Source organism: Kryptolebias marmoratus, linkage group LG10 (assembly GCF_001649575.2).
Source record: "Kryptolebias marmoratus isolate JLee-2015 linkage group LG10, ASM164957v2, whole genome shotgun sequence".
Classification (NCBI taxonomy): domain Eukaryota; kingdom Metazoa; phylum Chordata; class Actinopteri; order Cyprinodontiformes; family Rivulidae; genus Kryptolebias; species Kryptolebias marmoratus.
In genome coordinates this window covers 16129899-16145832 of record NC_051439.1, presented here as the reverse complement: position 1 = coordinate 16145832, position 15934 = coordinate 16129899, and the positions used below count along the sequence as shown (strand labels likewise).

The 15934-nt window shown below is 39.8% G+C and overlaps 1 protein-coding gene across 1 annotated transcript in view; it reads left to right on the top strand.

Annotated features, from left to right (window-relative positions):
• Positions 1–1910: 1910 nt before the first annotated feature.
• The window catches only part of ldlrap1b (low density lipoprotein receptor adaptor protein 1b), a 27362-nt gene continuing 13338 nt past the window's right edge, over positions 1911–15934 (top strand). Inside the window, exons 1-2 of the mRNA XM_017419195.3 lie at positions 1911–2341; positions 15584–15726. Coding sequence (XP_017274684.1) covers positions 2257–2341; positions 15584–15726 — 228 coding nt within the window. The 5' untranslated portion in view covers positions 1911–2256. The remainder of the gene's footprint in view (positions 2342–15583; positions 15727–15934) is intronic.

Genomic DNA, 15934 nt, shown 5'->3' with positions numbered 1-15934 from the left:
TTTTATGTCAATTTCTATGCCGTCGCTGACCTCTGAGCTTTTCAGTCTGACATCAAACCGTAAAAGAGAGCAAATCGTGGGCCGCCACGTTTTGATTTCAGTGATAAATCCTTTAATCCACTTCTTTTTTTTCCTTGGGAGGACAAAGAATCCTTTTCCCACGGGTGGTGTAGTTCAGTGCATGAAAGAAGCCCTCTGCTCAGCAGTCTGCCATGTACAAGGCATTCTCAGAAACACTTGATTAACCTGTGCGCCGACAGAGATGAGGCTAAAACTCCTCACTCCATTTCTCTGCATTAACCAAAGACTTTGGTTTTTGCATGAATTTGTTTTCTCGATCCATAGTTGTCATCATTTTGGAAATTTGGCACCACAAACTCAAGCGGGTGGAAACAGCAGATTAGCATTTCTAACAGTCAGTGTTTGACACAAACACTCCGCTCTAACGCTTCACAAATCAACATTTAATCAAATTTGAAGACCTAAATAGCAAATTGGAATGTGGGTCATCAGCTTCTCTTGACTTAGTAAATTTATGAGCATTTAATTTCTACATTTGATAATGAAATTTATAATAAATTAACTGATTTTTTTTTTTTTTTTACAAGAAATGCACCTGCCTGAGCACAGAGAGATAAGTTGGTTTACAGTGCAGCACTAAAGCTATGATAATCCTCCTTCAGATCTGATTTATTTGGACAGCACAGCAAGTACCGTCACTTCTAACCGTGCGTCAGATTGAAGATAGCAGTCATGTTGCCTAATATGCCCTCAGGGACACGTTAGCCACCTGAACTCTTGTCTCTGAGCTTGTTAAATCTGGTACTGCGGGATTTTTTGCGAGCCATTTTCCTGAGTGTTTTATACAAAGGGTAATGATGTAATCTCAGCCTAATTGCAGCATGAAAATGTGGCTCTGTTTCACTTTAAATCTTGTGATAATGGACTCAATGTGAACACCAATATTTCTTAAGGGATCAGTTATCAAAGACTAAGTGTGCTTCAGAAGCTATTTTGGGTTGTTTTCAGATTTTAAATGGATAGAAATCTTATGGGCACGACGGCGCATGGTTGGCTTTTTGTTTTTAAATGTCTTGTGTGAAAATACAATTTAAAAAATCAGTTTAATCTCACTGTGATATTAAAGAAAAAAGCTGCTGACCAAAGTTTAAACTTTTTATCCATTAAAAATTTATTCAGCATCATGTTCAAGAGAACGAGACTCCTTTTATAGCCAGGCCTTCGTCATTTTTAAACTCCAGCCTTTATGATGCTCCTTCGTCTTCCTTCCTTCTCTGCATTTGGTTGTCATTTGTAAGAGCTACTTGGAAAAGGAATTAAACACAGCATCTGAAACACCTAATTAAAAAGGTATAATAATATTTAACACATTCACAGAGCGTTCAACTTGAAATTGGCATTGATTTAATTTTATTCAGGCACTCAGCAGGTGAGTTGAATGTTATAATTAACAATTATCCCTTCAACCACACAGCCATAGTTAGATTAAATTAAATGAGAATATATAACTGGGGTCACCTAATCAGATGACAAAATGTGTAGCTACATAATATTGTGGTATTGTTTTGGGAAAAAAATAGGGTTTCCTCTTTTAAGTTAAATGAAATATGGTTGTGTTAAAGGAATATATCCAAGCATTTCATAATAATACTAACAGCAAAACTAGCAACAACAACAACCCTGTTTTCCTGTGGTTTTTGTAGGCAGTATGTGACCACATTCCATAGTAATCTGACCCACCCTGCTCACACGCCCAGCTCCTCCATAGATGGTAAATCCACCTGCTGAGGTGAGTCAGCGGAATTCATGACGTGTCTTATTTGTTCATTAAGAGCTGAGGAAACAAACTGAGAATCATTTGTCACAAAAAAAAGCCAATAGGTTGAAGCAAAACTAGAGAAAAACTGCGACCAGGTCCTGCCGCTACCGCGAACAGGCGCTGCCGCTACCGCGACCAGGCGCTGCCGCCGCTGCCGTTCCATTCGCTCGCGTGACACCACAAACGGGCGTAACAACGCACGTTATCCGGCTAATTTACATACAAAACACCGCCCAGAGGACGAACATGATAATCCACCGCCGACTGAACCCTAGATGAACGAAGAGGAAAAGAAAACAGACGAATAGAAAAGTTTTGACGGAAGAGTGCTCTTTTAAATCAAAAAGGAGGCAGGAGTCCAAAGGGAGACGGACAGACAGTCGGCGCTCGTCGGGCTCTTCGCCCCACTTTTGGACATGGACGCTTTGAAATCCGCTGGGAGGGCAATTATTCGGAGCCCCAGCATCGCGAAACAGTCGTGGGGTTCGGGCAAACATAAAAGTAAGTGTTGCTTAACACATGCATGTTGGCATTAGCTGGTACTCAGTCAGTCGGCTCTAGCGAGCTAGGCTTAAGTAGCTAACCTTACAACCGGTGTTTCTGTGCGGTGCTTAACTTGTCTGTGGACGCTAGTCACCGCAGTCGGCTATACATATTTCATAATACAGGGCTGTGTTTTATAGACTTTACGCTTTTTAACTTGGCACTTGTTCGGAAATCCCCCTCCATGTTTTCGCCTAGCGCAGCGCCTGAACTCCGTGCTACAAAAGTTTTCAGCAGCCGTGGGAGAACCCCGTCGACTGCCGCATCAGGGTTCGGTTCGGCGTGGTTTTGAAACGGAACATCCGGCAGGTGGCTCGGCGTGCCACCGGCGGGCGGGCGGCTGCAGCGCTCCTGCGATCCGGAGCCGCGGGAGCCAGAAGCACGGAGAAATGCGTGGCTCGCCTTCGTGGCAACGCAATCCTGGCAGCGCTCTGTTGCTAGGCGATACATAATGTAAAACAAAAAAATATATTTATATATATATGTGTGCGTGTATGAGGCTGCGTAAAGGGGGGTGGCAAATTCTTAAAGGTTTCAGGACCAAAGAGGGGTTTAAGTAAGCCACCACAGGTGTTTTTATTAATGTCTGGTTTGGGTTGCCATCACACAGTTTGGTGCTCACACACGAGCTGATCAGCCTCCACAAAGGAGGGGGATCCCTCGTGTGTTTCCATGCCTCTGTCCCCTTTTTTTCTGTCTAATTTCACAGACAATAGAGCAGTTGGCAGCCCGGTGTTACGCTGACACTTTTTGCATCTGATGCTTTGTTTGTTTTTTTGTTGTAGTTGTTGTTTTGGTCCACTCTTCCCTCTCTGATGCACAACCAGCACAATTCCTCCTCACCCAGCCAGCCCAATAATCAATCCCTCCATCCCTCCATCCCTCTGAAAGCTCAAAATGAGCTTTAGCTTTGCCACAACTCCACATTCAGTCATCAGCTATGTCTTGTGCCCCTGTGCTGTTTGTGTATATATACACATACATATCTATATATACACACACATCCACCTTGCACATTCATAAGAAGTTCCTGTTTCTGATGAAGCTCTTCAACTTCTTCTTTTCCTAACTGCTGCAGTGTAATTACAGACTAGACATGGGTTCAGGGGTGTAAATAAACTTGTCTTGACTTGTGCTTCAAAGTGGACCCTGTCTCTTTGGATGTGGCGCAAACTGCAATTTATTTTACAAAATAAAGATTGCGGTAATTTCTTTTAATAACGCCCCTTCTCCCTTGTGTTGTATCATCTTAAACTAAACAAAGCAGAAAAGCATTTCTAAGTTTCGACAGATCCATAATTAGAGGCAGGGTTTTTGCCATTTTAGAGCTCAGCTTTAGCCTCTTCAGTCCTTTTCTCTCACTGCCAGCATTGATTTGTAGCCTGTTTATTATGTTTTCTTTAAATCAGTCATGCCTCTTTTAATAATAATAATAATAATAAATTCAGTCCCATTAATTGTGCTTTTGGACTTAATTCCTGCATGCTGCACAGCTGACAGAATGACACCTCACCTTGTCATAATGTTAATTTAGTTCCTGGTTTTCAACAAGTTAAATGGTATGAAATGTCAGCTATGTTTTTATGTTATGGAGGCCCTATTTTTTTATTTTTATTATGACAAGTGTGGGAGGCAGAACCTTCCTCTATTCCAGGTCAAGGAGGCGTCTTTTGTGGGATTGTCAAGAGTGAAGCAGCTAGATCTAATAATATCTGCTCAGTCAGCTCATGCAGATGAGTAACAGAAGTCGGGAGGATATTTGTGAAAATGCTTCAACACTCACTCGTGTAAGCAAGTGTTAATGACGCTTCGTGTACAAAATGCGTCCAATTTAATTAGTTTTCCACATTACTCATTGCTAAAAGTTGTGTCAGTGTTAAGTGTTACATCTGTGGTAACCCTGTCTGGCGAAACATCCACACCGGCACTTTAATTGTAAGTAATTAATTGTAAAAGTCCCACTGCAATGCTAAATCTTTTGTTCCAGGCAGTAGCTGAGATGTAAAACGGCAGTAAGTTGACATAGATGGGCTGAGCTCCTGCCTCTAAGGTGATGGTACTTTTGAAGCTAATTTCATCAATAAAAACAGCATAAAAAAAGGTGGAAGAAGTCGCGCTGAAGTCTGAGCGCACCGCTTCTGTTGGCACTGAAAAAGGGGCTCGGTCAAGACTGGGGTTTAAAAAGTGCATGTCGAAGTTATGACAACGTGTTGCATTAAAAAGTCTAATAATGGCATCAGTCGACATCTTTTTCCTTGATTACTGACTTCATGCGGAGTCACACCCTCTTGGCACAACACAAAACTTTTTAGACAGGCGAACCACTCCCCACGTGCTGAAACACATTCCTTTTTGAGCTCTTTCTTGTGGCCTGAAAAATGAAAGATATCAGTTTAAAACAAACAACAACTAGTTATTCTTGCCACCCTCGGTGATATTTGGTTGCTTGTTAGCTGGTCGGCCCGGTCAGCGCTGTGTCCCCTGCTCAAAGTCATCCAGAGGCTGTAATGGAGATTGCTTCTTTTGCAGGATTCCTTTATGGGTGTAGTAAAGTCCTTCCTGATTTACAGCCCTGTTAGATATCTGTAGGCTGCTTCTATGTGTTGGAGTCGGCGAGCAGTGTCATGTGGAGACGGGGCTGCACAATCACGCTTTGTCACCGTTTTTCCCTGAAGGACGATGTTAATCCTGCAGGGCAATGAATGTTTAGCTTTCTCTGCTTCTAGCTGACACAGCTGCCAAAATATAATAATTTGAAGTATCATAATTGTTGTTTTTGGACCTTTTAACAAGCACTGAAGCACCCAGTTGCTGCATAATGAATATATGAAGCAAACAGATGATCTTTTTTTTACATTTGTTATCCTCTGTGGTTTATTTAATTTGGCTTTTTGTATCCCAAAAAAGAAAACATTGTTTATTTTTACCTTTGTAAACTTTATAACTTGGTCTAAAGTAAGAAATACTAAGATCATTTCTTTTAAATTCATATTACGTCACAGTCGTGTGTCTTATTCTTTGAAACCATCAGGGAAGTCTAAACAGAAACAACACTGGTTAACTAGTTCACTTTCCTGGTAAGAAATAATTGATGTAATCTTCTTTAGCCATATGTCGAAGCATATGGTCCTCAGCCTCGGTCTCAGTAGATGAGCTAAATAACTGCAGACAAAATTAAACTGTTCAAGGCTTTTAAAACAAGGGAGAAACCTACAAATCACACTGTGATCTAAATATTGTGTGATAGTTATATTTTTGGTAATCTCAAAGAGTTATACATCTTCCCCTTTAATGTCTTTTAAGCAAGTTGGTTTTAAAACACTATTTTTTATTTGTAAATCAAAGCTCTTTGTGTCTTAAACCACTAGAAAACATTAGTATTGTTGTACAGGGACGATGACCTTCTTCTATAACCTCTCAGTCAAATCTGTTATTGTTTCTTAATATCTTTTGGCTGTTGTCTTTTAGATTGAAATTAAACGCTTTGTTTAAGCAGCCTACCTTTCCCCTTCCCTCCAAAAATAAAAAATCAGATGAAAAATTTTCATACACTCTCTAAAAGTAAAACATGCCTCTTTGTCCCAGTGTTCCCACATCTACAGCTTTGAGGAAATCTCTTAGACTTCATACACTCCATACTCATCTTGTAAGTGATGTTCATGGGAATTAAAGAAGGATTTCTGTCCTTAATGTAAAATTATTTTTGCTCTCTCTTTAATCCATGTTCCGATACGCGTTTGGCTGCCGTAAGTTTGAAAGATGCATGTGTGCAGAGATTTGTAGGGGAGCTCATGTAGTCTCTCTTGAAAGGGACATATGGCGGATCTGCGGTCCTTCCTGTCAACTGGTTAATCCAGGGAAATATGCAGCAGCACTTTGGGCCATATGTGATTAAATCAAAGATTTAGGAGCAATGCTGCCCTCCCTCTCCGCCCCAGCAACTAACTCATCTGTTTGTGCGTTCACATCAGCGGTAGTCATTATCAGGTGCTGGAATCAGCCATTATTGCCTTTTTGCCTTCAGTGGCAGGCAATAATGTGTGTTGCCTAGTTTGTCTGCTGTGTTAGCAAAATATCTCCTGAACCACTGGACAGATTTTTTTAAACTCTCAGAAGAGAATCATTTCTTTTACATCTACAGCCGATTAACTTTTGGAGTCAACCCAATTCAAGATGACTGCCACAGCTAATCGACCTTAAGCAACACAAGAATGACTATAACTTAGTCAGATTTACAGATACTGAGCCGATGTTTGATGTGATAATAGCTGAGAGTCATCCTCAATACATATTCCAAGAACTAACACGTCTCATGAGATGTCTTAGTGTCACATTATATAAGTTTGACCAAAACAGCTCTAACTCTGACCCTTGTCGTCATAAGTTGATCTCATTTTAATACCCTGGCATGAAAGGCGGTGGGTGATATGCATTCCTTCTAGGCCCTTTTCTTTTATTTGAGTACGGTTGCAATGACAAGTAAAGCCCCACGACCAGTCGATGGATGTTAGGTCAATCAGCTGATCATTACAACTGTACTTGCTGGCAGCTGATTGATTTCTGACTCCTCGTGGTGCCCTGAGGTTGCTGTTTTGGTTCTGGTCGATTTAGAATGACTTTGATTATTGCCTAAATTTTGTCCGGTTCTTCCTGCCAGTCATAAATCAGGTCTCTAGTGAGGTAATAAAAATGTTGGGAGGTGCATGTTTGAGAAAGCGATTGACCCCATCCCCTTCTGGAGAAAGTGTTTCTTTTTGTGTGCCTCGTTTGAGCTGCGTCAGAATCCAGCCCCTCCTGTTTGGCGAGGCTGCGAGCAGAGCGTGTTAAAGATCAGTTTCGTAACCCAGATTCTTGTTGGGAGTACATTCTGACCTCAGCTGGTCATGAGCTGTAATCCCTGACTTGCACTCATTTGTCCCCTCTCCTTCTCCCTCTCCTCACTTTCCTTCTTTGAGTGGATTTAGCCAATACTCAAAGACACGTGTCTCAATGTTAGGACTTAAACTATAAGACTCTTATCCTTTGCAAATCCTTTCTTATACCCTACTAAAATTGATTTGGATGGTGTTAAAAATCAAATGCAGATTGAAGCAACACATCATCTTGAACTTTGGGAATACTAAGTCGATGTTTAAGTAAATCATAAGCCTGCTGGTCTAGAAGATGAAAGATAAGAAGCATCCTGATGGAGTAGAAAAGAGGCTGATGTGTGAAAGACTGCAGATTTATGGTTTTATTTCTGTAAGTCACAATGAGAGAATTTAACCTTGGGTTTTCAAAATATGTCAGACGTTTTCCACAGAAGTTAAAGTTAAGACTCGTGGAACAATAGTCCTTGATTTATCTTTAAATCGGGCTCCATCAGGCTGCGACAGTCATCCCATGTCAAACAGTCAGTCTTTGTCTTCTTAACAATGGTCTCCTTCAACCTTTTTTCAATAATGACATGTCCTTAGACAGCAGTGATGATTGTATTTGTCTCTTATTTGCATCGTCAGGCCGAACAAAGCTTATAGACTTTCATATATAACTTTATTAGATCAGTGACATTCTTTTGGTGCACAAGGGGTTTTGGCTTTCTTTCTCTTTTCAAGCTCATGGTAAGCATCTCTCTGCATCCCTTCCGGCATCTTCTCTGAACTGACTCTGCAGTTTCTAATTTAGTCCAAAGTGTCCTGATTGGAATTTAATAGTGCTGAAACAAGTTTCTTTTTTGCACATTTGTTGTTCTAAGAAGAAAGGAGGCCCTCACACCACAGGCGCCGTTTAGTTGAGGCCTTAAATAGATGAAGATGGAATAGGAAATAAGTTTTTATTAAAATAACTCTGAATTATTGATCTCTCAGACACTTTTTTTGTTTATAATTGGGGAATAAGGTTTTTTATGTCCATCTAGAAGCTCCATGAAAGGCCAACAATGAACTCTTTCAACAAGCAAATGTAAATTATATGGTCAAAGCCGGAAAAGTATTGTTCATCCGGGGCAATAAAGTAATAAACAAGCCTATAAATGAGCCACACCTTTCCACTGGACAGCACATGTATTGTAGCTTATTCTGACTTCATGTCACCTCACAGCTGTGCCCCTGGCAATATTCCAACCTCTTTATATTGGAAAAGCTAAAACTTACCTTGACAAGTTTAATTGATAGGAATGAACCCTTTCAGAATTTCTTGGTGTTTACATGGTATTTTAGGAAACAGGAATAAAATTAACAGATTTTTTTTTCTGTTACTTGAACTTTAATGGTACACAATTGGTTTCAGTGCTTCTGATTGAGTAACTGTCATCAACTTTTCCTTCCTCAGGTCTGGGACCATTTCCTTTTCCGACTCTGCTTTCTCAGCAGGAGATCAGCGTGATTCATGTCTCCAGTCTGTTCTGTTTCTTTTGGCAACAAAGCCTTTTTTCCTTCTATTATGGGAAAAGCTAAAACACCAGTTTACTTTATATAGATGCAACATGACTATTGGCTATCTGCTGCAGAGGAGCCAAACATTGTAATGTGTTTTTTTTTAAAGATTAGAAAGTCTAAAAGCACTGTGCCGTGGAGCAACATAACATTTTGTTGTCAAATCAAGCTAATATTAGTCTTTAGGATTTTGAGCACCAGGTTGTTCCCTTTGGTTCCAGTTTGTTTGGGTTGACAGCTGACCTTGACTTGGACAGACAAAGACTCCCCGGCTGAAGAGCAGATAGTGTTACCTTTGTTCACAGTTAAATACTAACCCTCTGAGGAGACCATGTGAAAGGCAGCCAGAAAACACAACCTGTGCCAGTATCCCAGGGTGATGCACACCTCGCTGAAGCGTCGCTACGTGCCAGGCTTTTCTCCTTTTTACGCCGGCCCATTTGTTTGGCTGTAGATGCGAACCTTTCGTTTTCGTTCCCGTTCAGGAAAAATAATACAAGCGGGCAAGAGTGAGCCCAGAAAAAAAAACACACAAAAAAACAATGAGTCACTGGTATTTTGGAATCTAGTGGGTTCAGATGAATGTGTTGAAATTTTCTCCTGCCACACAAAACACCGAGCTGAGAGTTACCGGAGCTTCGAGAGTCCGTTCAGATCTGCTCCATATGGAAAAGCTTTGACCTGCCAATTTTGGTTTTGTCAAAACAATAAACGTCTTCAAGAATCAAAAAAATAAGTTCAGTTGCCTTCAATCAAATTTCTTCTAATTATCTATGGTGTGTTCATGGACTGGTAAAATAAGTGGACTTTTGATTGAAGCCTAATCAAAGTGTGTCCTCGTACAGAAAAAAAAAAAAAATCTGAATTTTTTTTAAGAAATAGTCTGGTCACCAATCAAATATTCCTAATACTCAGAAAACTATGCTTTATTAATGAAATTCCTATTAAATGTAATTAAAAAGGAGAAAAATGTCATGTTTCTGTTTCTAATATGGAAGAATAAATTAATATATAACTCTTGATTTTGAGATCAGTTATTATGCGTCCCAGCTGGAACTATAAAGTGGTGGCGAAGCTTTGACTGTGGTCCTGAAAACTTTTTTTTATTTTTGGACGCAAGTCGTGTCAGATTTCTGCTTGATGACCTCTCCGGTCTTTAGAGTCCCAGATTAAGGACTCATGACTGTCTCGGTTGGATGTCGGACTTCTGTGAACGAATGTTTTCTCACTACAGCGGTTTAGTCATCTACTAGCAATTTAAATGGCACAATCTGCTTTCGCTTGTAGGAAGATGTCAGTAACAAGGACAAAAGCTTTCTTCCCAGTTCCTCTGGAACATTAACCCATACTTGTAATTGTTAATCATCTCCTGAAGTCGCAGTTGGTCTGACTCAGTCAAACTGAAGCCATCTGCTTTGTTTCGCCTCATCTGGATAGACTTTATGTTGAGGGTACTGCAGGAATTATCATTTTTACTTGTTGTTTCGGGTTCATTCTCAACAGTTAGGCAGTCATATCTTACAGAAGCAAGCCCGTCGGTTTTCAAGCAACACTCTGACGTTGGATGTAAAGATTGCTGTGATGAAACTGTGGCGGTGTGATGTATGATTTGTGTTTATCTGTGGGTATCGCTGCACACTCCCACTCTCCCAGCCTCCGTGTTAACAACACGACGGAGCTGGAGTTCGCAGCAGAGCAGACTGCTCCTTCTCTTTCCACAGTAATTAAGCTCGTCTGTTACAAGTGTTTCGCAAAAGATTGTTTTTTTTTTTTTTATGTTTCATAGTGAACAGTTTTGACATGCTGCCTTCACTGACACATTCTATGTTTTGATATTATATCGCTTGTTTTATCTTTTCTCTTTTATGTGTGATTGCCTTTTTTTCCCCTCACCCTCTCGACTTATCTCGTAAAGCAGAAATGAAGCCAGAAAGAGCAGATCTTCTTTTCTCATTACTGACAAGAAGAGGCTATTTTGATCTTTTTCTCTTCACACCACTTGATAAAACTTCCTCCATTTGGCTTTGACCAAATCACCCACCAAAATCACAATATTTTTCAGTCCTTCTTTTTCTAACTCTACCCGGTGTCTTCCCTGAAATCCTTTGTGATAATATATTCCAAGACCTCCTGTCTCCAAATCTCTTATTGCATCAGAATGATCCAGTTCTCTCTGTAGTTTTATCTTCATTAAAATTTAATGCAAAGTCTGGGTGTCAGTGTAGGCTCAAATGATTGAATATTAAAGGAAAGACAAGGTCCTCTTTAGGCCAGAGGGTTTTCATCTACAGTGTTGTGTAACTATCAAATGAGATGGGTAAAAAGTAGGTAAAATTACATTAACCTGCTTAACTTTCATTGTACACAATACAACCCTTTATAAAGGTTTGGTTCATGCTCATATTTTTAGTGTTAGAGAACTTTTGCCATGCAAACTACTTCCATCTGAATGGTTTAAATAATGAAGCGTTGTGTAAGACCACATCTTTTAGGAACTTGAAACGTGTTGAAAACATCAGACACTCTTGTGCATTTTAAAGCCCCATCAAAGACAGTCTGTTTGCAGAAACTGTATTCCTTAAAAGACCTGTTTTACTGAGAAAAAACACTTAAATTTCTTTTTTTGTTACATAATCACAAGCATGTTAGAAATGTTTCAAAATTGCACAAGAAGCCTGGGCAAAAAGTGGTTAGCAAAATAATTGTTGCCTGCTGCTGAAGGTGATAATGTGTGTGTGTGCGTGTGTCTGTGTGTGTTTGTTTATTTTAGCTAAAAACCTTATTAACCACAAACTAGATTTTAATTAAACTTAGATCATGATAATTAGAGGTATGTCTAGACTGGTTAACTTTAGTAGTCAACCATATTCAAAATGGCTGCCACAGCTCATCCAACTTAACACAAACGTAGCTATAACACAATCAGTTTTACAGATACTGAGTAAAAAAGTAGTTGTGGTAGTATCTGAGAGTCCTCTGAGTGCTAACAGATTACACAGCTCTTTTTTTCAAAAACTTTTACATGCAAAAGAATGCTAGTGTTATTATGTATGTTTAAGCATAAACACAAAGTCAGAAAAGTGTGTATAAAAAAAAATGTGTATAAAGGTCGAATATGACTCAGAGAATCCAGAACAGGACATCCAGATTCAGTCAGTTTGAACATTTTGGACCAGCAGTGCACTCACACCTGCTCGCTCCTGTTTGTTCCCACAGTTCCTTTCCTTTCCACGCACAGGCACCGGCGTTCTGTCACCTGTTCACATTGGCATGCCCCCCACCCCCCACCAAAAAAAAAAGCAGCTCTCGCTGACCAGACAAAGCTGCAGCACAGCTACGGCGCCTTTGAAGTTTGCTGTAATCATCGCCGCAGCTGCAGGAAGCTGCTGCAGGGGGGTGCCGCCGGTGATAGCGGAGGGTGAGGTTGTTGGTTGTGTGAATGCAAATGTGACCAATATGAAAATGGATTATTTCAGCACGCGAAGTAGAACTCAGGGTTTGTGCACCAGTCTAAAAATAGCTCAGGTTCATGAGCTGAATAACCATCATTACAGTTTTTTTTTTTTTTTTTGAAGAAAGCCGTTGTACTTTCAGACTCATCTGCTTGTCGTTTGGTATGCTGGATTCCTAAAACTTTGCGGTCCTCAAAGCATTCGTTTGGGCAGTGGCAGCAGAGTGTCTTGCTTTTGAGATCTCTGGTGGACCAAGAAAGCTTGCAGCTTCAGCTGTGTGTGTTGCACATCGACCAGAAAGCATTTTTCGAGGCACTTCTGTCTGTCTGTTGAAATTCCCGGGAGTAAACCTGGCGGCAGTGTTGCCTTTCGCCAACACTGCAAATGCTCAGTTCACTGAAGGTTCACTATCTGTTCTGCAAACACAATAAACAAGCACTAAAAGTTAAATAAGCCACCTAAGGTTGAACTGCGTCATATCCGTCTAAATGTCTTGAGAGGCTCTTACTCGTAATGAGCGTTTATAGTCCACTTGGTAACTCGAAGTTAGTACACAGGTTCTGTTACAACATAAGAGTGTTACTTATCCTGGCTTGACCTCCGTGTGCTGGGTATTTACCATCAGACTCATTCATTACATAAATGTAGGTTTAGTTACAGCTTCATTCAGACCATTAAAAACCAATCTTGATAACCACCCGCAGTAGGCTTGGTTTAGCTTTAAAAAAAAGGAATATTATAGGTTGGGCTCTGCTGCCAATTTTTAATAATTCATGTTCTCTAAATGATGTGGCATCTGAAGCTGAGTGACTGCATTCACAAACAGGCGTTAGGAGGGCTTTTAAAATGCCGTGTTCAAAATTTCACCAAGTTCTGACTCTTTCACACACAAAAATTTATGACTTACAAGCTGGATTCTACATATTTTTCTTTACTGTTTTCTGAAATGCCTCCACAATGCAGTCTATTTTGTCACAATCAAGCTGACAAAGTGCAAATTCGATTTGCTTTGTGAAAATTGAAGCTGGTGACAACAAACAAGCTGTTATTGCTCAGAAAATGAGGTTATTAGATTATGACTCCATAGAAACAAACTTAAGAAAATTAAAGCACTCAAGCAAAAATAAAAACAAACAAACAAAAAATCTAAATAGGTTTACATAGTTATATAATTTAAGACACTTAATTCATAAATTAACATTTGTTAGTTGTTTGGTTTGTAAAATGACTAAAAAAGGTCCATTACAGAGACAGAAAAGCAAATTTGAATGTTTTTTTTCTCTCCTTATCTTTGTCTGACTGACAGACTGTTCAACAGCCTTGTCAAATTTTGTGAGAAGGAACTTGTCACTTATTGTTTTATGTTTAGGAATGTATATGAAACCTTATTTAATTAAAAAACAGGCAATGGCAACATTTTTTTAAATCACCTTGAAGACCCTGAGTGCCATAAAGGCCACACAGGTTGGCAGGAGGTGAGGTTTTGACGTTTCCCGATGGGCTCAGTGAAGAGACAAATGGTTCCTTTTACCCCCACACTCAATCACACAACATCGTGTCAAGCCCATGCACTTTTTATAAGCTTCAAGGAGAAGGTAGCCATTTGTTTCCACCCTACAGCCGTTAGAAGCAACCTGAGTGCTGATGAACCAAACGTCAGCTCGTGTGAACATCCGTTTTATTCCCGTCTGTGCTTTTATTTCAGCTCGGTTTGGAAGCTGTTGAATGTTCAAGGTCTCATGTAAAGTTATTTAAACACAAGTCCCTCTGATTTAGTTTTCTGTCGTACGACCAGACATTCACGTTTGTCTTCGTGGTGACATAATAAGCCGAGAACATTTGCTCTGAGCTTCTTCTGTCAACGATCAGTAGCTGGCAGGGTTTAAAAAGAGCTGAAGCGAGCAACCCGTTTTTAATACTTTGTTTAAAGGAGATAATTACAACTTCTTCCTCTGTTGAAATTTGATCCATGGTGTGTTAAATAAACTTCATGCAGAAGAAGAGTTGGAGGTTGCAGCGGAGACATGCAGGGGAATTGTCTCTGCAGCTGAGGTGGAGAACACTTTTAGACAGGAAGTCACTTAAAGATTTCCTCAAGGGATTCAGAAATGTGAACACATAAATGATACTTTCATTGGAAGTTTTTAAGGCTTTTATGGCTCTGTTGTTCAATACATCTGAGTGTCTGGTTGAATCATTGTGATTGGATTCGTTTAATTAAAGTTTGGCTTTCTTAAATTATTGCTTTACATCATATTGGTGCAGCTTTTTATTTTTTTATATATGCAGCTGATGTTGTAAAGCTGTTGTCACTCGTCAGTGCCTTCTAGTTCTCTGAACACATATAAAATGCATTTTTAAACCCTCTGTTTGTAAAAAAATCAAGAGAAATGTTTAAATTTAGTGCATTTTTAAGACACTGCCAGAACAGCATTATAAATCTCTTAAATGCTTTAAATAGCACGGGACGCCATTCTTCCAAAAGATATAGTTGGTGTTTTGATAATAGTGGTTGACGGTCTAAATTTCTCACAGATGCTCAACTGGTGTGAAAACTTTTACCTAAAAGCCAAAGTCTAGGATTCCCATGAAACCTTTTAGAGGCTCTATGCATCACGAAAGTCACTGCTGGAAAGAGAAAATGTTTCATCAGAGGATAAAGTTGATCAATTTGAATGTTTTTCTGTTAAATGCAGTGATATCACCATCTCAGCAGCACTGTAATCCCTCACTGTCAGGGTTAAGGAGTACATTTATTTGCATTTAGCCACAATATTTGATAATTGTCAAAAGTTCTCACTTGTAACGACAAACTGTTGTGATGAATAAGGAAAGAGTTTAACCCATTGCTGCAAGTACACCTCCTTAGTTTTGATACATAACTCTCATGATTAACTTCCTTTCATTAACTTAATGTGCTCATACAAAATAAATGTGTTCAAATGTTCTTTTCCTGCGCTGTGACAAATGAATTATTGTAAAGCTGCCTATGAGGAATATTGCTGCTATTTGCAAAAAAAAAATCCATTGTGTAGTTAAAACTCATTTTTCAAAAGTGACTAATGTGTACTTTATAGGAATTGTTAATATAAGCTGAAAATGGTTGTTAGGAAATTAATAAAATATAAGAAAGAAGTGGTCTAGGAGTGTATTTTTGCCGTTTTGTAACAGATTTGAAGGCAGCCAAAATGTTTGGTTGCCTTCAAATCTTAATTCCCTCCAAGTGGACTGAAATTGCTGTCCTGACATGTCTGAGCGAGGATTTTCAGCCTGCAGGGCTGCTGGTGAACAGAAGTGTCAGTGGTGTGTTTCTGTGTGTGTGTGTCGTCCTGCAGAGCTTCCAGAGAACTGGACGGACACGAGGGAGACCCTGCTGGAGGGCATGACGTTTCACCTCAAATACCTCGGGGTCACGATGGTTGAGCAGCCCAAAGGCGAGGAGCAGTCTGCGGCAGCCGTCAAGAGGATAGTGGCCACGGTGAGAGACAAAACACACACACACACACAGATTGAGGAGGCTTAAACACAATACACTCAAATATTTTTTTAATGGCCCTCTATTAAAATAACCTACCTCAGAAAATGAGTTTCTGTCAAGCATTTATAATATTTTCTCCACATCATCACCTCTGCCACTCGAAAGTCATCCAGTACGTTTCTCCTTTTATGACCTGACTGTCAGACCC